At 32.6% G+C, this 27,206-nt stretch overlaps 1 protein-coding gene across 1 annotated transcript in view; it reads right to left on the bottom strand.

Annotated features, from left to right (window-relative positions):
• Nucleotides 1-898: 898 nt before the first annotated feature.
• LOC127700069 (adenosine deaminase AGSA-like) overlaps nt 899-27,206 on the bottom strand; it is a 29,325-nt gene continuing 3,017 nt past the window's right edge. Inside the window, exons 2-9 of the mRNA XM_052203535.1 lie at nt 25,124-25,273; nt 24,083-24,149; nt 22,430-22,640; nt 20,956-21,083; nt 18,349-18,554; nt 11,230-11,387; nt 8,341-8,543; nt 899-6,228 (exon numbers count right to left, since the gene is read on the bottom strand). Of these exons, the coding sequence (XP_052059495.1) occupies nt 6,075-6,228; nt 8,341-8,543; nt 11,230-11,387; nt 18,349-18,554; nt 20,956-21,083; nt 22,430-22,640; nt 24,083-24,149; nt 25,124-25,273 (1,277 nt within the window). The 3' untranslated portion in view covers nt 899-6,074. The remainder of the gene's footprint in view (nt 6,229-8,340; nt 8,544-11,229; nt 11,388-18,348; nt 18,555-20,955; nt 21,084-22,429; nt 22,641-24,082; nt 24,150-25,123; nt 25,274-27,206) is intronic.

Genomic DNA, 27,206 nt, shown 5'->3' with positions numbered 1-27,206 from the left:
CCTGTTTGTGAGATATTTTTTTATTGAAAAAATAGTAATTTACAATATTTTGGAAGCCCAGCGACGATATATGGTATGGCACAAAAAATCTATAATCATGTTCCTTGTACTAGTGTTTAATTTAAAATTGTATTCTTAACTTATATTCCCTTTATCAAATACAATGAATCCATCAAAAAAAATTCTGCAAATTTTGTTTCCTGAAAACTCCCAGAAGGCTTATGTAAAGATTGGAACTTTATGTAAAGCATGGTTCCTTAACAACCTCAAGACCCAAATGTCAAAAATCTATCATAGGTCATATCCCAAAAATTTTGGTGTTGTTCATTGTCATGTATTCATTGTTTTAAGCTTAGGATTTTACTGGTGAATCTGTCTTTAGCTATTCTCATTTTGGCAATTGCTAACATTGTCTATATTTTTTTGCATTTTGGTTTTCTTTTAATATACCGGTATTACTATAATTCATTATAATTAAAAAAAAATTTAAAAGTGGACAACAAACAAGTGAAACTGTGAGCTAATGCTCACTGATGATACCCCCCCCCAAATATGCATTTGGAATATTTAAACCATGTGTAAAATGATGTAAGTGTTTGGTAAACAGGAAGTTGTTGAGTGATGAATCTGAAAATGCATCACACGGTATAGCTGACTTACATAAACTCTGAAACCAAATTTCAGAAATCCTTATGGTGTAGTTCCTGAGAAAGATGCGACGAAAAATATTCATGGGACGGATGGACGGACTGACGGATGGACGGACAGATGGATGGACAGGCAGAGGTAAAACAGTATACCCCCACTTTTTTAAAGAAGGGGTATAAATATGTTCCTCTGCTTTAGGTTTTGTCAAGTGTGTTCTGTTACTTTTTGTCACAAATCAATACACCAACTGTAATGGTTCTCATCAATTTTATTTTGATAACGGAACAAGTTCATACAATACATACTGGTAACAGTTCACAAATTTAAAAGGCATATTAAAAACAATAAATATAAAATCTTATTATTAAAATTTTACATAAAAAATAAGTCTGTAAAAGTTTTAAATTAAAAATATCAAAACAGTTTTCCTTTACCCATGTCTGCATAAAAAAATTCAGCCTACCATAATGTACTGAATTTCCTTGTTTAAAGCACACCTTATAACTGGCTATAATTAATGATGATGTAATAATCAACACACATCATAATCTGCTGTATACATTAAAAAAATCCACTGTATTGTAAGGACAGTTGGAACTGCAGACAAAAATCTGCTGTACAAGATAACAAATACAATTGTTTTATGGCAATTGGGAACACAGATCCTATTGTATCTGTTATAATGATAGTCAGAAATAGGGTGTGTTTAAATTCTGCTCAGGGGCGGATTCAAGCGGGGGCGTGGTGGGCGTGCGCCCCCCTAAAATTTGCAAAGCATGGGTTGTCCCCACTTAATAAAGAAAATTTCAATAATTTCACTCAAAAATTTAAGTTTGCGCCCACCCTCTACCTAAATTCCTGGATCTGCCCCTGCTGCTCTCTTATAATTTGAAGATAAATTTTACTATTTTTCATATATAAGAATTTAAAAAAAATTTTTAGGTAATTTTTATGGTGATTTAATATCTTAAGAAAAACACATTAAAATTGCGTAAAGCCACAAGATGTTCAATTTAACACTCTATACCGATTAAAATGATAACTGCAGCAAAATGGTAGACGATTATTTAGGGGGGAAAACACTGACTGTGACTGACATGTTTATAAATGAGATTGAAACTACCTGTGTGCTAATAACATTTAAAAGCACATTTCTAGGATTCATATGAAAGGTGAGATGTACCAAGGACATATATTGGCAACACTGTGTGGGTTTATAGTATGTATAAAATGGGGAAACAGAGAAATTCATTATGTACCAGTATATATTTAAAGTGAAAGTCAATCATCCTGTACCACAGATGTTGACCCTTTTAGATAAAATTTAAACTAAAATTCTACAATGGTGTACCATAAAACAGCTCTGTTAATCATCATTATAAACATATCAAATATTAGCTCAAGATCTGCCGCACAAGTCCGGAAAAGTAAAATTTTCATGAAATTCTGTGTAAGGTCCTTTATTCCATGAAAATTAGGTCAAATCTAATAAAACACAAACTACTTCATCTGAAGGTCACCATTATACAATAACGTACTCCTAATCAACTCCAGATATACAGGCATTACAAAACTGACATGAACTAGATTCCACAAAAAATAGGTCAACAGGAATGAAGGAAGGACAGAATGACAAACATAGATACCATGGACAAGCAATGCCAACTTAATATTGGTTTGGCTATAAAATAAAATACCCTAAAAGTTTAAGACAGACATGGATAAAAACTTACTTATTAAATTAAATTGGCCTAATCTGAAAATTAAGTATTCATTCTTCTGTTTCAATGTAAAATTATACAAAATATACACTTTTAAAAAGATGTCTTCCTGCAATATAAAAATACAATCTGGTCACACAATCATATATTAATCACTTCAATTCATAAATATTCACAAAAATGTTGGCATTTAAAATGATGTAAACATGAAAATGATAAATCACAAAAAAATAAAAACACTTATAAATGATTACCACAATAAATTAAATTAATCATCCATTAACAAATAAAATTTCACAAAAAAATGAATTTTAAACATGCATCTTCATTACTATATATATTATCAGATGCAACAGTTTATATCAATAACACTTTCTGCACAAACATAGACATAAAATTTTAAGTAAGTAAATTAAAATCTAAAGAACAAAGTATGATAAGCCCATTCGAAAATCAAAAATTATTTTAAATCTACCACTTAACATACTTCATATGTTTATAAGACACTAGACTTTTAATCTTTAAATTTTGTCTTACATATTTCAATAGACCTTATCGCTATTTGGAAATCTGAGCCGCTTGACCAAAAAATCTTCGCCTCTTGAACTATTAACGTCATACACCATACCTTTTCCATTGTGGCGTCAGATATTTTCTATTATGACGTCAAAATTTTACGGGACCTTTGTGATGTCTAGTAATGGCGGACAAATAGTGATAAGGAATATTAGGACTTCAAACTTCCTTCATTTCCGAAAAAGTTACGCTGTTAGTAAAATGTTTACTAAAACAGGTATTTTTGAAAAAAGATTGAATTTTGATTCTGTGGGATAATTGTCTTATTGGCAATATTGCTTTAAGATGAATTTACAAAGATGCAAATGTATGTAAAATATCTTTTTGGGTAAGGATGTTGCTCATACCAGTTCTAACCAAAAACTATATGTAAAATAGTCATTTCAGGTCAAATATATCAATTTCGACATGTTTATGACATCATAGCCATTTCATAAGTGACCTTTCTGCATCAAAATGTCCATATTATATCAGCATGTTCATTTATCAATAACATTAACATAATTTTTGTTATTTCAGGGGCCAAATAATGGCTCTATTATCATACATCCTGAGGAAATGTTAAATCAAAAAAAATAATAAATAAACCATAATTAGTCATTGACAAAAGATTATGTTAATAAATATAGAAATCAATCTACATAAACAAACAAAATTTACAAATCTCAACTACAAACGAAACACTGCCTCCTTATTTTATATAACATAAATTATATGTTTCTATTACTTAAGTATTTGTGCTTTTAAAGGAATCATTAAAACAAAAGTCATTAAATTATCAAAATTAACACCCATGAAGAAAGATTCAACAATTACAAATGTACTAAATAACAAAATGTTATACCCATTTCGCAAAAGAATATCTGTGGTGACATTTAGCATTGTCTAACCGTAGGAGTCTGGGTTTTGATGTTTAACTGTCACCATATCGATTGCCCCCTGCAACAGTAGAACTACATGACTAGAATGCATTTGGTGTAGGACATTTTAGCGAAAATAATCAAACGTTTTAGCGCTAAAGTATAACCCAGTTTAGTGCAAGATTTTTAACCCATTTTAGTGAAAAATAAAATTTATCATTGCCATTTTAGTGCCAGAAATTACTTTATATACCCTAGTATCAAAATTGCACAATATAAAAACGCAATTTCCGTAAAATACAGCAGTAAATGTCTAAAAAGTTAGCTCAAATGTTACCTGGAATTTATATCCCAGTGAGCGTACGTAATGGGCTCTTGATATACCCCTTGCATATTTATGTTTCAATGTAGCTCAATAAGGATAATAAAAATGTCTTTTATCATCCAATGTCAATTTATCATTATTTATCTAAACTGGGTATTTGTAGCTACAGTTGGCATTGTGTTGTGAGAAAATATTATTATTACTGTTACTTTGTGTAAAAAATTAAATATGAATCCTTGTGCATGATGATCCATTCCCGTAGTACAACTTCCACATCAAAATTCTTAACTGCTTAATAAACCTCGCATTTTGACTTACCCGGTAAATAATAAGATAAGGTATTATTTTTTTTTTTTAATATGAAGTGGTTTATTTCCCATAAAAAAGCAAGCAAATCATACTGATCAAAGAAGGCCTGAGTATCCTAAATAAAGAAAAAGTTTAATGCAGTTCAGTCTGCAACTAGATCAAATCCTTGAGTTTGATAGTTTTATATTACAAACAAGTGAATGGAGATCTGTAAATACAAAGTAATGCTGAAATGGTTATTATAAACATGATAAACATGGTAGCATAAAATGTATATATTAATATCAAATATGAGTCTATTTCATGTTTTTTTAAGCAACAGTTAATTACAAAATAGTTTTCAATAGATTGATTTGTATATCAATAGGTAAGACACTAAATGAAATTAGTAAATTAAAATCTGACTCTTAAATCCAATTTGTTTGCACTGATTATCAGTAGCTTATATTTGGCATAAAATTCTTATATGAATGTCCTCAGGAAGACTTCTTATTGAATATTTGAACTGCAACAATAAAAGATATCAATAGATACACAATATAAAAAGACCATTTACCTTCAAAAACTACTGATTGTAAGATTTTATCTGGTATTGATTGTTTTAGCAGTGGACAAAATCTAACTACTGTAGATGCATTTCTTTTCAATTATTACCAATTTTCATTAATTGAGGAAAAATGGTATTTTTGTTGAAATTTGATTTTATGGTTTTGCAAAAGTTTATATAGAGACTAAGCCTAAAGACAATTTATACTTTGTTGAAAATTCAAATTAGGGGTTCCCTTTATACACTTAATCACCAAAATTGATACTCCACAAAAAATTTGAATCCACTGTATACAGGTTTCACAAAACACATTTTTTGACCATATGGTATAAAGTTGTTTCTAACACATAATTATCATTAACAACATTTTATTGTTTTTTAAACATAATTTGGACAATTTCTAACCAAAACAAAAGCAATAAAAACTTGTTTCATATTGCAACAGAATGGGAGATAACTCACTCAGTATTGTATTTTAAATTTTGGAGACATAAATGATTGTAGTAATCAATAGTTCCTGAGTGTAGATAAGTGTAAATCCTGAATTCCAGCATATTTAAAAACAAAATCCTGACATCCCCAAAAAGTCCTTCTGCCCCTCTGATTACATAGCACTGCTATGCATAACTATAACAATGGAAACTCAATATGAGACAACCAAATCCATCAACAAAGTTTAAAATACAATACACTTTTCTCTTAAATTTAACACCCCTTCTATAGAATCTATAGATCTCTATATCAGCTGAAGTTGAACTAGCCAGGGCTAGCAGAATCATACTGTAAATTCAGAAATTATTGCCAGGTTTTTATTAATGCGAATAATGCGACTGAATTAGTATCGCAATAATAAAAACTTGAATTCATATATATCTGATGGATAATAACTGTATGCTGATTTTCCTGAAATCGCAATAATTAATCTCGCATTTTAGTCCATTCTACAAAGTTAAAAAAAATAAGTGCATGCAATAATTTCTGAATTTACAGTAACAATAAGTTTAAAATCTGAATCTAATCTAGATCTTTAGTTGATTTTGAAATATCTTTCTGGTACTGAGATTATTGTCAATTTATACAAGAAGCTCTTAATAACCAAAAATATTAGTGGTATTAATACCATTTCTTCCAATGTGGTTATGGTTCCAGAATGATTCAATAATGTCTTCTATAAAGGTATCCCACTTGTATTTCCAAAGATTCATAGCGTTACTCTTTTCTTGTGGGGTCATGGCACTATACCTAAAATCATTTTTAAAAACAAATGCAATTAGAGATTTTGTTTTGAATGGCTTGATATAAAATATGGCAAAGTCAGTACTTGTTATCTGCCACTGAAACTTCTATACATGTATTTCATAAAGATTAATATCTATTTCTTTCATTGTTGGGTGCTTTTATATAACACTCAGCCATGTAGTTAAAAATAACTAAAACTGTCTCCTAAACTGGGCTAATACCCCCAACATCCTGGATTGATGTTTGAGTATGCTATTGACTGAAATACAGGGTATCAAAGAAGATGATGATAGTACAAAGTTGCACTTTTTTCTAGTTTTTTTATTTGATGTTGTCGGACATGCATTTTTGTAAATCAGATTCAAACAATCTACCAAGTTTCATAAAGTTATAATCAACCATTATTGAGGAGTAACAAGCACAATGTAGGAGCTGGAGTGCTGGACACAGGGACCAACATTTTCTAGGTTTAATGTGGCATCCCTCTAGAAAACTTGAAGGACAGGAGCATCCTACTTACATGTACATCTGTATATTTGAAATAATAAAACAACAAAACTTGAAGGACTGGAGCATCCTACTTACATGTACACCTGTATATTTGAAATTAAAGAACCTTAGTGAGCGCGCTCACATACCCCACGTCCCCACATTGTCACTGGAGAAATAAAATAACAGTAAGAAAAAAAAATTGTATAAGAAAAAAAATTGAATCATAATTTCCTATCAATATGCACATCTACGTAGTATGTCCTTATTATCTACAAAGGTTTCATGAAATTCTGTTGTGTGGTTTCAGAGGAGTTGCGATGACAAACTGTTGCAGTAGTATATTGAAGCAAATAAGTTCAAAGGGCATAACTCTTAGAAAAAAAATTGAATCGTAATTTCCTGTCGATATGCACATCTGCATAGTATGTCCTTATTATCTAAAAAGGTTTCATGAAATTCTGTTGTGTGGTTTCAGAGGAGTTGGGATGACAAACTGTTGCAGTAGAATATTGAAGCAAATAAGTTCAAAGGGGCATAACTCCTAGAAAAAAAATTGAATCGTAATTTCCTGTCCATATGCACATCTACATAGTATGTCCTTATTATCTAAAAATGTTTCATGCAATTCTGTTGTGTGGTTTCAGAGGAGTTGCGATGACAAACTGTTGCAGTAGTATATTGAAGCAAATAAGTTCAAAGGGGCATAACTCCTAGAAAAAAAATTGAATCGTAATTTCCTGTCGATATGCACATCTGCATAGTATGTCCTTATTATCTAAAAAGGTTTCATGAAATTCTGTTGTCTGGTTTCAGAGGAGTTGCGATGACAAACTGTTGCAGTAGTATATTGAAGCAAATAAGTTCAAAGGGGCTTAACTCCTAGAAAAAAAATTGAATCGTAATTTCCTGTCGATATGCACATCTACGTAGTATGTCCTTATTATCTGAAAAGGTTTCATGAAATTCTGTAGTGTGGTTTGAGAGGAGTTGCGATGACAAGAAACAGGACTGACGGACGTACAGACGGGTCAAAAACATTATACCCTCCGCAACTCGTTGCTCGGGGTATAATAATAAAACAACAAAACATGAAGGAGTTACAATGACAAGAGGAGTGCTGGACAGGGCAGAGAAACTTTAAGTTGAAAGGTGCATAACTTCAAAAAAATATACTTGACAGAAGCATTTTACCCACATGCACACCTGTGTATTATGATCTAACAACATACCAAGTTTAGTGAAGATATAATAAAATATGTAGGAGAAGTTCCAATGACAAAGTAGGAGCTTGACAAGGCAAAAATGTCTAAGTGGAAAGGGGCATAACTCATAACAAAATTCAATCTGACAGAAACATGTCAAACTTTGTTGCTGTATATCATATTTGTTTTATGTTTATTGTTTTGTACATAAATCAGGCAGTTAGTTTTCTCATTTGAATTGTTTTACATTTGTCATTTCAGGGCCTTTTGTAGCTTACTATGCGTATGGGTTTTGCACATTGCTGAAGGCCCAAATGTGACCTATAGTTGCTAACTTCTATGTCATTTGGTCTCTGGTGGAGAGTTGTCTCATTGGCAATCATACCACATCTTCTTATTTTAATATTTTGATTAAACTTACTGTAATGAGTTTATTGCTAACTGTTTCAGGAATTTAAGATCAGCATCTTCACCAGCCATTCCCATAAAGGCCATGTAGAAGTCATATGACAGTCCAATGGCTCCCCACACAGACGGGTCATCTGCACTTATAACTACTGGGCAACCGTCTGCTATCAGGCTGGCAGCTGGATGGTTTCTTAAATCATTTAGTAACATTAATACCTATAAATTCAAATAAATAAATTATTTCTGCAATCATATAATATTTTAATAAGACCATTTGATAAAAAGAAAACTTCCAAATATAAAAAATGCAAGTTAAAGTCACCATGACCTGTCTTTGATGTGTGACACACAGGCTTCCCATGATGCATCTGCATACCAAGTTTGACTTACTTAAGTTTTATAGTAAAACAGTTATGCGCTGGACACAAATCAGACAAGATTTTACTATCATAGGGGTCAAATGTCAAAGTCAAGGTCACAGTGACCTAATTTTGGTAAGTGACACACTGCCTTCGCACAATGCATCTACATACCAAGATTGGTTCTACAGTACAACAGCTATGCCCCAGATACAAAGAAGAACAGACTGACTGAGAGACTGACAGACAAATGGACAAGGTGAATCCTATATCATGTATATGACTCCTCAAACTTTGTGTGCAGGGGTATAAGGCATAATTGTACTTTCAGAGTTTTCTGTTTCAGAGATATTCTGTTTTCACAATGACATATAGTAGTATTATACTTAGCAAATTTAAAAGAAATTGCTCAAAAATGCTTATTTTGGAACAGACTTCAGAAATAATTTTTTGTCATTCTTTTCACAATTTTAAGTATTTAATTTGATAGCGCTGCAAAACAGTCAACAATTCAACCAATATTCTTTAAACAAATGACATCTTATATAAAAAAAAAAGAAAAGTGTAAATGTAGAATAATGTACAAGAAGAGAGTATGTACAATTGAGGCATCATGTAAAAGGATCACAGATGGTAAAGCCAGTGATTGGTCCCATTTGATAAAAAAATTTAATTATTTTCATTTCAATATATACACCTGGAAAAAAGTATTGCAACACCTGATTTTTTCCATTAGACAAATTTCAAACCTTACGTGTACCATTTTTTTCTAAAATATGGTTAAATGTTCATAGGTTTGGGGTGAATTGGGTCTTTTTAAAGCTGATAGACATGTTAAACACTGAAAAATTCAAATTTAATTATACGAAATTTTATTTTAAAAAAGACATCATTTTTGAGCACAAATGCACTGTTTACAACTATTGGTCTACGCGATTCCAATTCCATCGGACAACTTCGAGTTGATGTCAAACACACCCATTTTGGTCCATTTTGTCAATTTAAACCGGAAATTTCAATATTTTGTATAACTTCCGTTCACACGGATCACTGCTTCCAGCCGCCTTCTCATACCACCACATAACCGTCGTATTTGTTGTTGTGTTAACTGCTGCCATTCATGGTGCAGTGCATTGTCCAATTCTGCAAGATTTTGCACAGGAGGTGTCATTTTTCGCACTTTTAGACCGATGATGTCCCAAATGTGCTCTATCGGGTTTAAATCGGGGCTACATGCTGGCCAGGGCAATGTCTCCACTGACTCGTCGTGAAGATACGCTGTTACAGCCCGCGATCGATGCGGTCGTGCATTATCGTCCATGAAAATGGGCCTTGTCCTCAACGGGTGATTGTCAAAATGCGGCACTACACTTGCCTCAAGAATTTCCTGCTGGTATCTTTGCCCATTAAGGTTACCACGAACAGTTTTCAGATCCAACTTGCAGTCATAAGACACGCATCCCCACACCATAACGGAGCCACCACCGAAAGCGACTGTCTCAACAATGTTCCTTTCGGCATATGCGGTATTTGGCTGCCGCCAAACACGAACTCGGCCATCCGTGACATGCAACAAAAATCTGCTTTCGTCGGACCAATGCACCCTTCTCCAAGATACCAAATTCCAGCGACGACGAGCTCGACACCACCGTAATCGTTCAGCTTTGTGTCTAGGCGTTAACAATGGCCTTTTCACGGGCCTTCGGGAACAGTATCCTGCCCTTTTGAGTCGATTTCTCAAAGTTCTTGAGGAGAGTGCACGATATGGAAACCACTGTCTTTTCAATACTGTACTGTTAATGAAGGGGTTTCTTCGAATAACTCGGCTAAGAGCTCTGTTTTCACGATCGGAAGTTACTGAAGGTCTTCCAGATCTGGGAAGGTCCTTCACAGAATTGGTATTTTGATGTTTACTTACAATTCTGCTGATGGTTGAATAGTGGTGGCCCACGCGTCGGGCAATCTGCCTTAACGACATTCCAGCTTCTCGCATGCCAATAATTTGCCATCTAACATCAGTAGAAAGTTGAGGAGGACCCATTTCATCAATTGTTGATAAGTTTTTTACAAACAAGCTAACATACAGCATACATTTTGACCCGTACCTTAAACTTGACTTTTGAAAGTTTTAAGTGACGGCCACGCACGGACAGCTCATGGGGAAATGCATTGGCGAAAAACAGTTAATTTAAGGTCAATAAGTAGGAAAGGTGTACTCTATCAGATAAATAAAAATGAAAATAAAAAAATTGAAATTTCAGTTTTTTATTTCATTTTATATTTGGTGTTGCAATACTTTTTTCCAGGTGTATGATATGACAAGTATAATGTTAGACTTAGGAAGTGTTATATATCTAATTCATCTAATATGAGTTATTTTCTTGGATGTCTACAAACTTTTCTTTTCAAACATTTATTTTAAAATTAATATGTGTCTTAAATACCTAAAAATGTAATATTTGTTGAAAAAAATGAATCATGCAGCCACATTTAATTTTAGAAATAGCATGTTTGTTATTTGAAGCTTAATAGTATTAACTAACCTGGTTAGATATAGGGTTCACTTCAATGGCAATTTGTTTCTGTTTTACTGTCTGTAGAACTTTTGGGTGTTTAGTCAGAGCATACCCATGACCAATTCTTGATGTATTCAACAAAACTGCATCAATCAGGTTATCATCAGTGGGTGTTCCTTCCCAAACTATTGAGAAAGGCAATACATAAAATGATAGACAATGCTGACATCTTAATAAATTACGTATTCATAAAGGGACAATAATCCAACAACACATAAAAGACATTTAGAAGTCAATATACTTGTATTGATTAATATGCAGAATGAATTTGATAGAAAACCAATGCTGTTCTTAAAAAGATTAAATAAATTACGTATTCATAAAGAAGATGTTGGGACAACAATCCAACAACACATAAAAGATTAAATAGAGTTGTTCGGATGTTTTGACATATATTTTTTCTAGTTATACTGTAATACTGTTTCTCTAATTCTGTGGCAATTTAACCCTTTCGGGACCTATTGTATAAAAAGATTTAATCAACGTGTGGTTGCCGTATATCTCAAAAGATGATTGGATGAGTTTAAGGGTCATAACCTTTATCACCTCACAAGATGAATCAAACTATGCTAACAGGTGTTAATGAAATTGACAACTTTGTGGAATGTGGATTGATTGATTGATTGTTGGTTGCTTAACGTCCATTGGCAAATATTTCATGCATATTCAGGACGAGTGGAATGTGGAAGGCACTCGAAAAATGAAAATTTATTTGATAATCATTAGAGAAACAGATTCTTACATGGTTACTCTTGGATTATAAGATTTATCCAATCTCAATAGTTCAATTATCAATTTTAAAGTCCTCACCAAGGCTTGAACTTTAAATTTTGATCTCGATTGGATAAATACAATAAACCACTGGTACCAATGTAAGAATTGTTATTTAAGCTTTAAGTTCAGATTGCTAAAAAATGGTTAAACAGGCATATCTTTGATAGACTCTGTTAAATTTTGTTCCAGAGGTGATTTATAGCTTCTTATTTATTCTGTATAGACACTTCTCCATTATCTAAAATCTATTGTTGACCTTAAAGTTCAGATTTACCAAAAACAAAGTTATACAATGCCACTAATGTTAACCTGACTATCTTATTAAACAAGGAACTAGGTCAGATGTTATCTTTGGTTATATCTTCATGTTTTTGTCCGTAAGGGAATTTCGTAATGAAGGCAGATCTTTGATAAGGTCTAAGGTTTAAGTTTGTTCCAAATTTAAGTTGAGGCAATTTAAAGCTTGAAATCTGAATTGTATAGACATTTTCTGTTTTCTGCTCTTTGGTCGGGTTGTTGTCTCTTTGACACATTCGAAATTCCCCGTTTCCATTCTCAATTTTTTTTGTCTATTATTTATGACAGATTGTTGACCAATACATGTCTTCTAATTTTTTGTGTCGTTGGGTTATTCACTGGTGTTAAACTGATAATCCTAACTGGAATTACGACGATCTCAATATGGCGACGGCAGAAATAGGTAAAATCTATTCAGTCATTTTTCTCAAATGTAGCATGTTGTTGTCAAGAGTTAATCAGCTGCAAGGTTTTTCTATACTATTACCATCATATTTGAATCGTAACGGTGTACTATAATTGTCTAAGCCCTTAGAAAATTGCCGTCGAAATATTCGGGATGATAATCGTAATTTGAAAAAAGGATAATCGTAATTCTGGTAGTAAAATATGAGAAGATAATCTTAACTGGATAGTTTTAGATTGATATTGACACTAAAAACGGCTATCTGATAGCATATGATGAAAATATGGGGATAACTTAATCACGAAAAAAATTACAACATCTTATGAAATTTCTTTTTGTGCATAATTATATGATTAATAGCTCTAATGTAAACAGCTACATATTAGTATATATCATAAAATTTGAAGGGGTAACAAGCTTCAGGAAATTTGGAAATGGGGAAACACGAACTATGTTAAAATACAGAAAACTCCAGGAACTAGGAATGTTAAAAAATATGGGAATGAGTGAAGAGGCAATTTTAAAGGAAGTTACACAAATGTATGAGGTATGGCAGTAATTGTCGGGCGAAACGTGCGTATATATAAAAAAGAAGATGTGGTATGATTGCAAATGAGACAACTCTCCACAAGAGACCAAATGATATAGAAATTAACAACTATAGGTCACTGTACGGCCTTCAACAATGAGCAAAGCCCATACCGCATAGTCAGCTATAAAAGGCCCCGAAATGACAATGTAAAACAATTCAAACAAGAAAACTAACAGGTTTCAGATTAGTGATTAATTATAAAAAAGAAGATGTGGTATGATTGCCAATGAGACAACTCTCCACAAGAGACCAAATGACACAAAAATTAACAACTGTAGGTCACCGTTCGTCCTATAAAAGGCCCCAAACTACACACGTAAAACAATTTCATGAGTACTATTGAATTGATTTTTTTTTTTTCATTTTGCGCAGAATTTTAGTATAAACATTCAGTTAATAGCACCCCCCCCCCCCCCCATTTACCTTCTTCAAATTTTTTGATCCCATCCACATACCTGTCAACCTATGACAATGAAAATGTAGGTGATGACCTGCATCTATAGAAGAATGAAATCTCAGGTCATAACGCGTACGAACTTTTTCGAGCTGAATTTCAGTATTTAGGGGACATTTTTCTTATAATTTATATCAAAGATTCCAAAACATGTCCACATGGTTCAGTAATTTAAAATTGAACATTTTATTATTACTTTGCACTTGGAAGCCATTGATAGATTTGTGTTACATTGCCTTTATTCCTGTTGATATTCAGTCCATGACATACAACGTACCAATTTGTGTTTTCTTTGCTTACAGTTGTGCAGCTTTTAAGCAATAGAACATGTCAGAGGTTGATATTAGAGTGTAATAAAATAAAGTTAAACAATTAAAGGAGGTATAGATGAAAAAAGTAATTTTCAAAATTTTTATTTTTTAATTGTTCTATGGTGAACAATAAGTAAAAGTATTATTCTGATATGTTTTTGCATTCAATTCATTTTAGATTTAATCTTTTTACAAAACAACACAAGTTTAAGGAGTATATTGTGAATTGACAAAAAAGGGGAAGTAACTCAAATTGTTTTTAAAACAACTTTGAAATACACAAATTATTTACGACCTAAAGCTAAGGTAATTGGTGTTAATTAACAGTGTGTTTGACACCAAAGCTGTCAAGTGAAGCCATGCACTGAAATGGGTCACTTGAGCTGAGTTAGGGTACACAGCTAGTTGAACTTCTTGTCCAGGAAGAATGACGAATTTGCCGGTATTTTAAAGAAATCAGTTTATCATATCCAGAAATCAACGCCACTTTGCTTATTTGAATATTATACTAAAGAAATCGGATACGGGTCACTGAAATTATATTGAAATGATAGGGAATTTTGAAAAAAAATGTCTGTTTTAACTTTAATTTAAGTGATAGACACTAGGTTGCGGGGACAGAAAATAAATATACACAACAATATACACCATTTAAACGAAACATAATGACTGTCGTTGCAAAAATCAAGGTTCCTGAGCTATTTTAAAAATCGAAGCGAGAGGCTTTTAACATTGCAGTATAAAATACAGGCTAAAATGGCTGAAACCTCAAATTTGCAAACTTCGTGTTGAAAATTGGCTAACAATGTCAATACAAAAACAGGTTGCGGGAATGAAACTTGAAACTTGAATGTCCAAAGAATAAGCAAGTCCAAACCTTGTATGTGTAGTCGTTGAACTCTAGGTTCCCACGTAAAGTTAAAATGCCCCTATTTCAAGAAGAATAAACTCACGAAAACACGAAAAATTCACTAAATTCACGTTTATTGTTTTAATTTTGACCGCCTGACAATTATAACTTTACGGAAATATCAGAGTCATTATAAACAAGTACTCTGTGACGGGCAACTTATAATATCCGTGTTTTAAAGATTTTAATGATATCAAGCCAGTCCAGTTCAAACTATTATCACGTGGTACAATTCTCATTTCCATATTATGAATATTAATTAGCAAAAGTACTACTAAATTCTGGCTTAATATATGTATCTAATCAGTCTGAAGGCTTAGGAATCCGGGTGAAAATGTGTTATTTGGTCACCCGGCTGGTGTTCCGGGTGACCCCTCAGAATTATGAAAATCTCGGGTCACACCCGCAGTATCCGGGTCAGTTGACAGGTATGCATCCAAAGGGGACTCAAAACTGGCAGCGATCTTATAATAAATGAGGCTTTTATAGCGCATGTTGGAGGGGTGGGGGTCACTTCTGGTGTGCTGCTGAAATTAAAAAAAAATATCCCCATTCATATATTGTCGAAGACCAAAAATCTGATCCATGTTATGGCTTTATATATATATAGGAGTTTAACCCCCAACCACCCCGTGGTTAAGGGTATACTGGGATAGGGGGAGGTTAATTTGCCCTTTTTATTGATTATGTTGATTGCGATATTTGAGGCAAAACATATGCCATATTAAATGTGGTATACGGGACTTTCATAAGAAGCAATGGAAGGATTGCACTTTTGGGATATGGGATATTGGTAATACCCCCCACCCCCCCTCCCCCCCAAACCCCAAAACCAAACCAAGGCTGGAAGACACATTTATTATTTTTCAGTTACTATTATCTGAAAAAGAAATTACGATTATCAAAGAAGAAAAATGCCATCAAGTTACAATACGATTATCATCCCAAATTTTTCGAAGGCAATTTTCTAAGCGCTTAGACGGTTAAAGTGCACTGTTACGATTCAAATATGATGTAATGCTATAGAATAACCTTGCAGCTGAGTAACTCCTGACAACAACAGGCTACATTTGAGAAAAATGACTGAAAAGATTTTACCCATTTCTGTTGTCGCCATACTGGGATCGTCGTAATTCCAGTTACGATTATCAGTTTAACACCAGTGGTTATTGTGGTGTGGACTTATAACCTTAAACTCCTTTTATTTATATCTATGATCAGCTGATATTTATAGCACGATATGATATCATATTTATAGAGAGAGAACCATTGTATGTGATAGAAATCGCTAAAGTGAAAAAAGGTATCCTTTAAAATAAGTTGGTTCTTACCTGGAGTATAAATCATAGATATAAGAGTTTTTTTAAAAATAAATCTGCTCTTCGTGAGTTCAAATCATAGAAGAAAACTATTCACACCCAAAATTAGGGATGAGGTTCAAATTAGTGACAATTGTCAAATTTTGTAGATTTTAAAATGCATTATAAAAGTTTTTCAAAATGTACTTCTTTTGTTAAATAAATTTAAACATCACAATGTTAATAAAATGCTCAGCTGGGCGCAGCTTGATACAACCGCAGAGGTCGAACCGGGAACAGTTGGGGCAAGTATGGACACAACATTCAAGCTTGATACAGCACTGAATTTGGATTGTGATTAAATATTTGACACAGCATAGGTTTCTGACACAGAATGAATGTGGTCTAAGAACTTAAAAAATTTTAATTTACCTATTCAAACCATATCATTATTATTTGCTTTTATATATAAATCAGAAATAACCAATTTAAAATAGAAAATTTTAAAGAAAAAAAAAGGAAAAAAAGGAAAAAAAAATCCCTCCCCCAAATTTTTTGAACCCCCTTATGATTCATCACCCCCAAACTCAATCCCAGCCTTCCCTTTGTGGTATGGTACCTTGCAGTACAATTTCAGAGAGATCCATACACTTGAACACATGTTATTTTCTGGAAACTAGGAAAATGCTTGTTTTTAGGCCCCTTTTTGGCCCCGAATTCCTAAACGTTTAGGGCAATTACCCCCAAACTCAAACCCAGCTTTCCCTTTAAGATATGGAACCTTGCAGTACAATTTCATAAAGATCCATACACTTACACACAAGTTATTGTCCTGAAATTAGAAAAATGCTTGTTTTTTGCCCCTTTTTCCTAAAATTTTGAGGCAATTACCCCAAAATCAATCCCAGCCTTCCCTTTGTTGTATGGTACCTTGCAGTACAATTTCAGAGAGATCCATACACTTGAACACAGTTTATTGTCTGGAAACTAGAAAAATGCTTATTTTTGGCCCCTTTTTGGCCCCTTATTCCTAAACGTTTTGGGCAATTACCCCCAAACTCAATTCCAGCTTTCCCTTTGTGATATGGAACCTTGTAGTACAATTTCAGAAAGATCCATACACTTACACACAAGTTATTGTCATGAAACTAGAAAAATGCTTGTTTTTTGCCCCTAATTCCTAAAATTTTGAGGCAATTACCCCCAAAATCAATCCCAGCATTCCCTTTGTGATATGGAACCTTGTGGGACAATGTCAGAGAGATCCATACACTAACACACAAGTTATATCTGGAAGTTACAAAAATGCTTATTTTTGGCCCCTTTTGGGCCCCTAATTCCTAAAATTTTGAGGCAATTACCCCCAAAATCAATCCCAGCCTTCCCTTTGTGGTATGGTACCTAGTAGTACAATTACAGAGAGATCCATACACTTGAACACAAGTTATTGTCTGGAAACTAGAAAAATGCTTATTTTTGGCCCCTTTTTGGCCCCTTATTCCTAAACGTTTTGGGCAATTACCCCCAAACTCAATTCCAGCTTTCCCTTTGTGATATGGAACCTTGTAGTACAATTTCAGAAAGATCCATACACTTACACACAAGTTATTGTCATGAAACTAGAAAAATGCTTGTTTTTTGCCCCTAATTCCTAAAATTTTGTTCAATTACCCCCAAAATCAATCCCAGCATTCCCTTTGTGATATGGAACCTTGTGGCACAATGTCAGAGAGATCCATTTACTAACACACAAGTTATGTCTGGAAGTTACAAAAATGCTTATTTTTGGCCCCTTTTGGGCCCCTAATTCCTTAACTGTTGGTACCATAACCCCCAAAATCAATCCCAACCTTCCTTTTGTGGTATTGAACCTTATGGTAAAATTTCATAGAGATCCATTCACTTAAACTAAAGTTAGAGTGTGAAAACCAATGTGTCTTCAGACAACGATGCCAACGTCATACCAATAAACATCCACAAAAATTTTTTTGCGGTCGTATAAAAACTCTAAAATATTGCATTCGACACAATTTTAATAACAAACCTGTTTCTCCAGCATGGAAAAAATAAGGTAAGTCGATTGGTGGATTTTGTTGCTGTGGATACAATAAAGGATCAATATAGTACAATAAAGTTTTCCCAGGATCCTCTTGTCCAACTAAGTCATACCCAGCAAAATAGTCTGGGAACTTGGACTTTAGTGCCATGGAAAGTTTAACATCTACTAAAATATCTGTTGGACTTTTAATCCTGGAAAAAAAGTAAAAGCTTACTATGGATAAAATCAATTTTGCAATAACTATTTATACATTTGATGAAATACACATAAGCCTTTTTTGTATAGTGATATTAGTTCTAGTTTTTCTAACTAGTTTGCATCTAGGTCGCAAAGGGATCTGAAAGAGGCAAACTTAACTTATGACATCTGACCTTTATTTTGGTTAGACCTTCTCCTTACTAAAAACAGTTTGGTTAAGACGAAATGAATGTGGAAATTTCTATTATCTTAAAAGGTGTTGCTCATATAAAGGGGCTTATTTCTAGAGAAGTTGCAGGGGTGGAGGGCATCCAGGCATTTTGATAGAAGGGTGTAATTTTGGGATGCTTTATGCAAGATAAAAAAGATTTTCTTTTCTATCCCCCCCATCCCCCACCCCCCCTGAATCTGCCACTGAATTGGTGTTGAGGCAGATTTTTTAATTGTTTCTGTTTAATTTGTTCACACCTTTAATAGATTCATGACAATTTAGAGCTGGACATATTGTAAAGACACCTGTCTATTGTTGAAGACAGTATATGTCACCACATAGATGTCTTTTGATTATTTTTGTTGGTTGGTTACTGTATCATTGATGTTTACCTCACAATTCCTTTCATTCATAGATAAAATTTAAAAAAAGCATTTCATAATAACTTAAAATTGATAAATCTTTCAAATGTAAAAATATTTCCCTTTCATTTCAATATTTAGTAGGTCAGAAACAAGGAACAAGATAATATTATTTCTTGATATTTATATTTACAAAAATCGATCTATGTATATAAATATTATAAATGGGTCACTATTCTCAAATTTTTTTATGAGTTTTGCACCTCTCATATCAACTGTTAAACCATTCTAAGCTAATTGGCCAATAATTAACCAGTCACCACATGATTATTTTATGACAAGATGCTCAAAAGAGCCAGTGTTGCTTGCCGGTATCTGGATCTATGTACATTTTCAAAATTGAAGACTAGAATATGAAGAATATAATTCATGACAAGGATCTCTTGTTGCAAACGACAGACAATAAGTGATGAGAATAGCTCACTGGACCCTTTGGGTCGGGTGAGCTAAAAAAAGACCTCGGATGTTCTATGAAAAGCAAATGCAATGGCTTTTGCAAACATCAGAAATCAGAAAACTTCAGAAACATCATTCATCAAGTTTTTTGGGGGGAGTTTTTAAATTTATTCTATGCAAAATTACATTTTGTCTAAATTAAAGCCAATAACTTGAGAATTAATAACCAATCATTTATTTGATTTCGTTGCATTCTAAATAATAAGAAATATTTTACCACCATTTTGATTATTATGGTACAATTGTCTAAAATACAATAGGCAAATTGTTATTCATGTGTTTGATAATATATTTATTTATTCAAAAAAACATTCTTGCAGTTAACTGAATTAAGGTGTATATTTACAAGTGTGCTATCCTGTATATTATGTTAACATTGAGATTTCAATGATGATTATATAATCTCACAAATAACATTTCAATATATATATCTCTTAAATCAATCAAATATATTTAATGTATTTTAGATATTATGACAGTCATTGTTAAATAGAACTACATTTAAAAATCTGAGTCTTTTTTTTTTGACTCAACAACAATATTGCACATGCTGTTAACAGATTTCTTCACTGGTACAGCTATTTCAGTGAAGATCCCTGTATATTAGTACCCAAAGACCAGGGTATCTTCAGGTATATATATGTAAAATCTGAATCTTAAGTTTATATAACATGAAGAATATATTACATAATTCTACTTCTTTTTTATAAGCCCCTTCGATGTCTGTCTGTCTGTTCTAAAAAGATTTGATTTTTACAATTTTCAATTTTGCAGATATTAACACAGTATATGTAATGGGACTGACATCATTCAAATAATTGGTAACTCCACTTTGCACTTTGTAATATTAGGATTGCTTGGGACAGGCATATCACCTGCAGAGGTTTATTTCCAAGCAGGTATCATGTGACCTTCGGCAAAAAGAGATTATATGATAAGGATTTTTTTCCAAATTATAAGAAAAGATTATTTGATTTGATTTTTGGTGTTTTAACGCCACTTTTAAGCACCGCTTTTGGGCTATTTCGTGGCGGCCAGTTTTTATTGGTGGAGGAAGCCGGAGTGCCCGGAGAAAACCACCGACCTTCGATAGGAAAACTGACAATCCTAGTCAATTAAGATTGGAGTCGAGTGCACCCGCATGCGCGGGGTTCGAACTCACAACCTCAGTGTTGACTGGCTAGTGATTACAGTAGTAACTGCTTAGACCACTCGGCCATTGAGGCCCCTAAAAGATTATTTGTATAGAATGTTCAAATAAATCAAATTTAAAAGTCAAGAAAAGATTTGTTTTCATCCCTCTACCTTATACTAGAGTATATATATTTTCCACCAGAGAAGTCTTTATGATCTCGTTTAAACTGGTTAAATACGTCTTGGTAAATTTGCATCACTGCTGTCTTGTCATATGTGTGTCCATTTAAATCATATACCTGAAATGAAGAAAAGAAACCATGAGTTTTCAATATGAACATGATATACAGTTTATTTCTATGAGACAACTGTAAACAATATGTGTTAATATTTACAGAAATCATGAATACATGTTATTGCAGCCAAATGTGGAATCACAACAAATGTATGGTTTCTTAATTTTTATTTTAGATTTATTGGTGTGTAAAGGCATAGACAAAAGCACATTTTGTACAATGCATAAATTAGCAATTCAAACTAACATGAAGGAGAAGGTCCGGTAAGGGCTATTATAGTTTTGGCCTAAAATTCGAAGTACATCTGATGAAAGATTTTTGACATTTTTTAAACACTTATTAAAGTGTCTACTGCAGTTGATTCAATTAGTTTATATAAAAGATTTGAAATGATTTGGTCACCAAGGAAGCTTAAATATGAAAAATCTATCAAACAAAAAAAATTGCCATAAAACGTCACTTTTCAGATGGTTTTTGTCAAAAATGGAAGTGGCTGCATTCAAGTTCAGTCTCAACCTTTATATATGTTATGTATTATTATCATATACAACATGTATTTAAATATCAAGACTGAACACAAATGCATCCACTTTCATTTTAGACAAAAACCATCTAAAAATTAGCACAAATGCTAAAATGGTGAAGATTTCAGTAATTTTGCATGATTTATGATGCTAGTACCTAATGCCTGTGCAGTGTATTGTCAAAAACAGCCCATATTTTTAAAACAAAAGTATCCTACTTTCCAATAGATAGCTAAAAGTTTGCATTTCAACAAATTTGTAAAAATGCTATATTTTGGGGCCAAAAAGGGGTCTTACCGGACTTACTTCTTTGATTGGCATATTCCCACATATATATATATATCTATAACAAATTCTTTCAAATCTTTGAATTTGATCAAATCCAAATCTAACCTTAAATATGCTTTTAACACATGTTTAATATTAGAAAGTTTCTCATTTGGTATATATATATGCCATAGATTCCTTACATATGACATCAAGGAGACTAATAAAGTTGCCTTTAATCAAGATATGAACCATCTCTAAAATCGTCTTGACCAATCATACAATACTTTTTTATTCACAAATTCGAGGGGGAGGGGGGTAAAAAAAGTGACCTCAACATACTTCTCTGTGAGGACCCTAACATGACATTTCAATGGTTTGGGTAAAATTGTATGGGTTATTCTCATTGTTGAAGGCTGTATGGTGACCTATAATTACTTATATATAGGTCATCTGAACTCTGGGGATAGTTGTCTCATTTGCAATCATACCACATTTCCTTTTATTTATACTAATTGTAGATATTTACTTTCTGAGTTAGGACACATCATAACATACCTTAGGCAAAAGACCTCTAACTTCAATATACTGGACATTGTCTCTTCTGAACTCATTCAAGGCTTCATAGAAATAGTCCTTAAAGACAGGAAGATAATTGACCATACCGTTGGCAACATCAAAACAATGTAAAAATTGTGCCCATACAACATCTATGTTTGGATATGTCTTCACTGGGTCATCTACTACTAAGGACATACTATTATATAACCTGGTGAAAACAATTACAGTATTATACACAAAAAAAGTAATGGTAAAATGACATACATGACAAATTTGATTTTCCTATTGTTAATTTTCTTTTTCTTGATAGTATTCTGTTGTCTAGGAATAAAAGGGAATGTGGCGAACATCAATGAGACAGCAACCAAATAAACACAAAAAAAACAAAAGACATCAAGAGGTCTACATATGGTCTTCAATGTTGTACTGTACTGTAAATTCAGAAATTATTATGAGAATATATCATTGTGATATTGTCTTGACCAAGCAAAATTTGAGATTAATTATAGCAATTTCAAGAAAAGCTGCATATAGATATATGTATCTGTGACATACATTAGAATGAGAGTTCTTATTGTTGCTATACTTGTACAGTCGCATTATTCCCATAAATAAATACATGGCAATAATTTCTGAATTTACAGTATACATTTCTCTCATATTAACAAAATTAAAAGTATTGTAATGTCTTTATACAATTTTTCTATTTCTAATTAATTTACAGGGCCAAAGAAGCAAAAAATGTATCTTCTATGTGCTAAAATCCTGGTATTCAATACAATCACATGGTACAGAGTTCTTAATCTCATCAAAATAAAACATGTGCTAAGCACAAAACAATTTACTTAAGGATGTATTCTTCTGACGTTACAGTCTCGTTGAAATCTCGTTTTGGAATTATTTCCAAAACATGTGATACAAACGGAAAATATCAATGAATTTCAAAAATGTTATAATCAAACTTAACACTGTGAAAAAATGCGTATTTACAATGAGTAGTTATTGAGTAATCAATTTTTCAAATTTTATTACCAATCAAGTCAGTCTTTTTAGCCAAAATTTTGAGAAAATGGGTGAGGGGTACAAGAAATGATTTTACCAGAAACATGTACATCCCATATCACTTTTTTCTTTTCAAATTTCTTAGATATGTATTTTTTCAATCATTTATAACAAAGAAGTTGAAATAATATGCATTTTGTTCTTAAAACAGAGAAAAATCACAAATTTACAAAATTGACAGCATGGTTAATTTGACACAAAAAAGCATCAAAATATGATAAAATTTTCTTATATTAACACCTACCTATAGTTTTTTTTAAGTTAAATTTATTCAGATTGGTCCACTTCATCTTTATTGAGAGTATGAAAAAAAAAATTGTGGAACTGTGATTTTTTTCACGATAATAGCCCAAAAATAGGTAAAAATTGATGAAAAATGGGAAAATCATCAAAATTGGGTACTTCAAAGGGCCGTATCAAAAAAAAAAGTGTACCACCATATGATTTTTTCTTCACCAAGTATTTTTGTACAGTCATATAAACCCAAAAATCAGGTTAAGAAAAAAAGTTTAATTCTAGAAATTTTTGGCTCCACAGAGGTGTACATCCTTAAGCAAGAATCATAGGAATGCTTGCATTATTACTCACATCTGATCAAACTTAGATGTATCTCCAGAAACTTGTCTTTGATGACTAACTAACATCCATGGACAACCTAAATAAATAAAAATTTGTATCACAATTTATCATATACTTCCTGCTCAATTCACTTGCCTCGGAAAACAATGTCAAACCAAACTTTAAAATTAGTATCTGCAGCAAAGACTGGTCATCCTAGAATCAGACATGTGTTGACGTAGATTGTTAATCTGTGAGCTAGCATATAAAAAAAACTGACTTAGCATGATGGCTTATTACAATGCTGAGTATTTCCTTATAGCTATAACATGTTAACATTGTCCTGAACATGAATGCAATATTTTCTTACTGACAACACACACCTATTAATCATTCAGAATTTTTTCAGAAGTCAAAAATTAAGAATGATGTAAATTTGAAAGACATTTTCAAACACACTTCTATTTGTAGTTTAATTGCAGTCTAAAGAAAAAGTCAGCCTTCGCACATTTTGTAACAACATCACTTAAGCCAATGGTTACTATCCGATCCCATATATCATTATGATTTTGTAAGGAAGTGCTTCATTCAATAATCATGATAATATGGATTGAAGGGTCAATTCTTTAAATACAAGGGTGAACCCTATAAAACTACAAATAAAGAAGCATTAAATTCTTATAGTTACATTTTTCATGCTAAACCCGATCAAATACATGTTACAAAGAAAGCTTCAAGTTTGTTTAGTTTAAATTACTACACACTACTGCAGAATTTTTAGTGAAGGCTTCACCATTTCTTTACAGATAACCTTCAATGACATATTTTGTAACAATCAGTTAAACTTATGAACTATGCTTTTATCAACAGAAATGATCCTTTTGGAAGAGGAAGTTCAGTAGCAAATATCACTTTCCTTCATTACTGAGGACATTCAAGATGAAAAGCAGCAATAAGAAAAGATAACAGTATTTCATTAATTGTTGATTCATGAATTTGTAGATTGTAGATTACATTTCATAACATTTGCACTGTAAACAAAATGAAAACCTTTGATATTGATATACATACCTGGGTTTTGCGGTGGGTTTGCATAGAAATGAAACTTGATGCTAGAGGTGTTGACATCTTGGCACATGTAACAGTTTGGACGGTATGTAACATTCTTCACAATCCACCAAATATCTGTCAAGGAAATATCATGGAGATGTAAGGCACCACCTGGAAAATATAAAGTTTGTTTTCTAGAATAAGAAAATGTTATAAAGATGACAGGTACAAGTTAAAATATATGCTCTTGCAATATAAAAAAAAGTAGGTTTCCATGGATACTAATATGTCTGATACAGATAGTATCACGAAGATGCTATAAAGATCTCCTTACTTTTTAAATAGTTCTTGCAACACTAAATACAGATTATGATGGTTACTAAATGTCTGATACAGAGATGTTAGGTGGAATCTGTAACATAAATGCGGGTACATGTAACCATGGATACCTAAGGTCTGTTACAGAGATGTCATGAAGATGTAATTCAATGCTTGTAACACAGAATGCAGGATACCATGGATACTAAATAACTAATACAGAAATTTTATGAAGATATAATGCAGCTTTCCCAAAATGAAAGAACCTTAGTGAGCTTGCTCACATACCCCACGTCCCCACATTGTCATTGGAGAAATAAAATAAGTGTAAGAAAAAAAAATTGTATCAAAAAAAAAAATTGAAAAATAATTTCCTATCAATATGCACATCTACGTAGTATGTCCTTATTATCTGAAAAGGTTTCATGAAATTCTGTTGTGTGGTTTGAGAGGAGTTGCAATGACAAACTGTTGCAGTAGTACATTAAAGTAAATAAGTTCAAAGGGGCGTAACTCCTAGAAAAAGAATTGAATCGTAATTTCCTGTTGATATGCACAACTACATAGTATGTCCTTATTATCTAAAAAGGTTTAGTGAAATTCTGTTGTGTGGTTTGAGAGGAGTTGCAATGACAAAAGGTTGCAGTAGTATATTGGGCAAATAAGTTCAAAGGGGCGTAACTCCTGAACAAAAAATTGAATCGTAATTTCCTGTCAATATGCCACCTACGTAGTATGTCCTTATTATCTGGAAAGGTTTCATGAAATTCTGTTGTGTGGTTTGAGAGGAGTTGCGATGACACTGTTGCAGTAGTATATTGGGCAAATAAGTTCAAAGGGGTGTAACTCCTGGATAAAAAATTGAATCGTAATTTCCTGTCGATATGCACAACTACATAGAATGTCCTTATTATCTTAAAAGGTTTCGTGACATTCTGTTGTGTGGTTTGAGAGGAGTTGCGATGACAAGAAACAGGACTGACGGACGGACGGACGGGTCAAAAACATTATACCCTCCGCAACTTGTTGCGTGGGGTATAATAAAATCAAGTTACCAAGTTACCATGGGTACTAGTTGTCTGATACAGAGATGTCATGAAGATGTAAAGCAACTCTAACCACATAAAATACAGGTTACAATGGATACAAAATATCATCTGCACCAACTACTGCAACTTCATAACACAAGGATTAAACTATCCTCCTTTCCTCCATAAAAAAAAACTTGGGGATCAGATTTAGTGTTATCTTATTTAAGTTAAATTCAATTTGAAGCTCTATCTACTCATTGTCACATTTACTTCTTTTAAAATCTTTTGTTTAACATTAGATGATCAGCATCTTATACAATTTCTGGACTTTTTGGTAAGCCCAAAATGTTTGTTATATATTGTAAATTATTTGGCTTATTCAAGTCTTTTCAACATTATTATTAGTGCCATGACTATAACTATTTCACTCTCTGTATCAAATTTGTAGTTTAAAAAAAAAAGATGACTAAGTTGTAGTTAACATCATGAAACACTGAAAGTCAACATGGTCTAAGCACACTTATTCATCCACTCCATCAGTCATGAAATATACATGTATGTTTTTAAATGAATGCCCATGCTACTAAGTTAATGAGGCTATAAAAGTCATTCAAAAAATAAGTGGTAGAAATATAAGACTGGTACTTGCACTTTGTATATATATATGTTATATATGAATCATAAACCTCATGATCAATTCAGACCTTGAATTCATGATTCATTAAAAATGATTAATCTAAACAAAAAAACAGTTT

This window comes from Mytilus californianus, unplaced genomic scaffold (assembly GCF_021869535.1).
Source record: "Mytilus californianus isolate M0D057914Y unplaced genomic scaffold, xbMytCali1.0.p SCAF_48, whole genome shotgun sequence".
In the NCBI taxonomy this organism is placed as follows: domain Eukaryota; kingdom Metazoa; phylum Mollusca; class Bivalvia; order Mytilida; family Mytilidae; genus Mytilus; species Mytilus californianus.
Note: the sequence above shows the minus strand (reverse complement) of the source record. Positions and strands in the feature narration are given on the sequence as shown.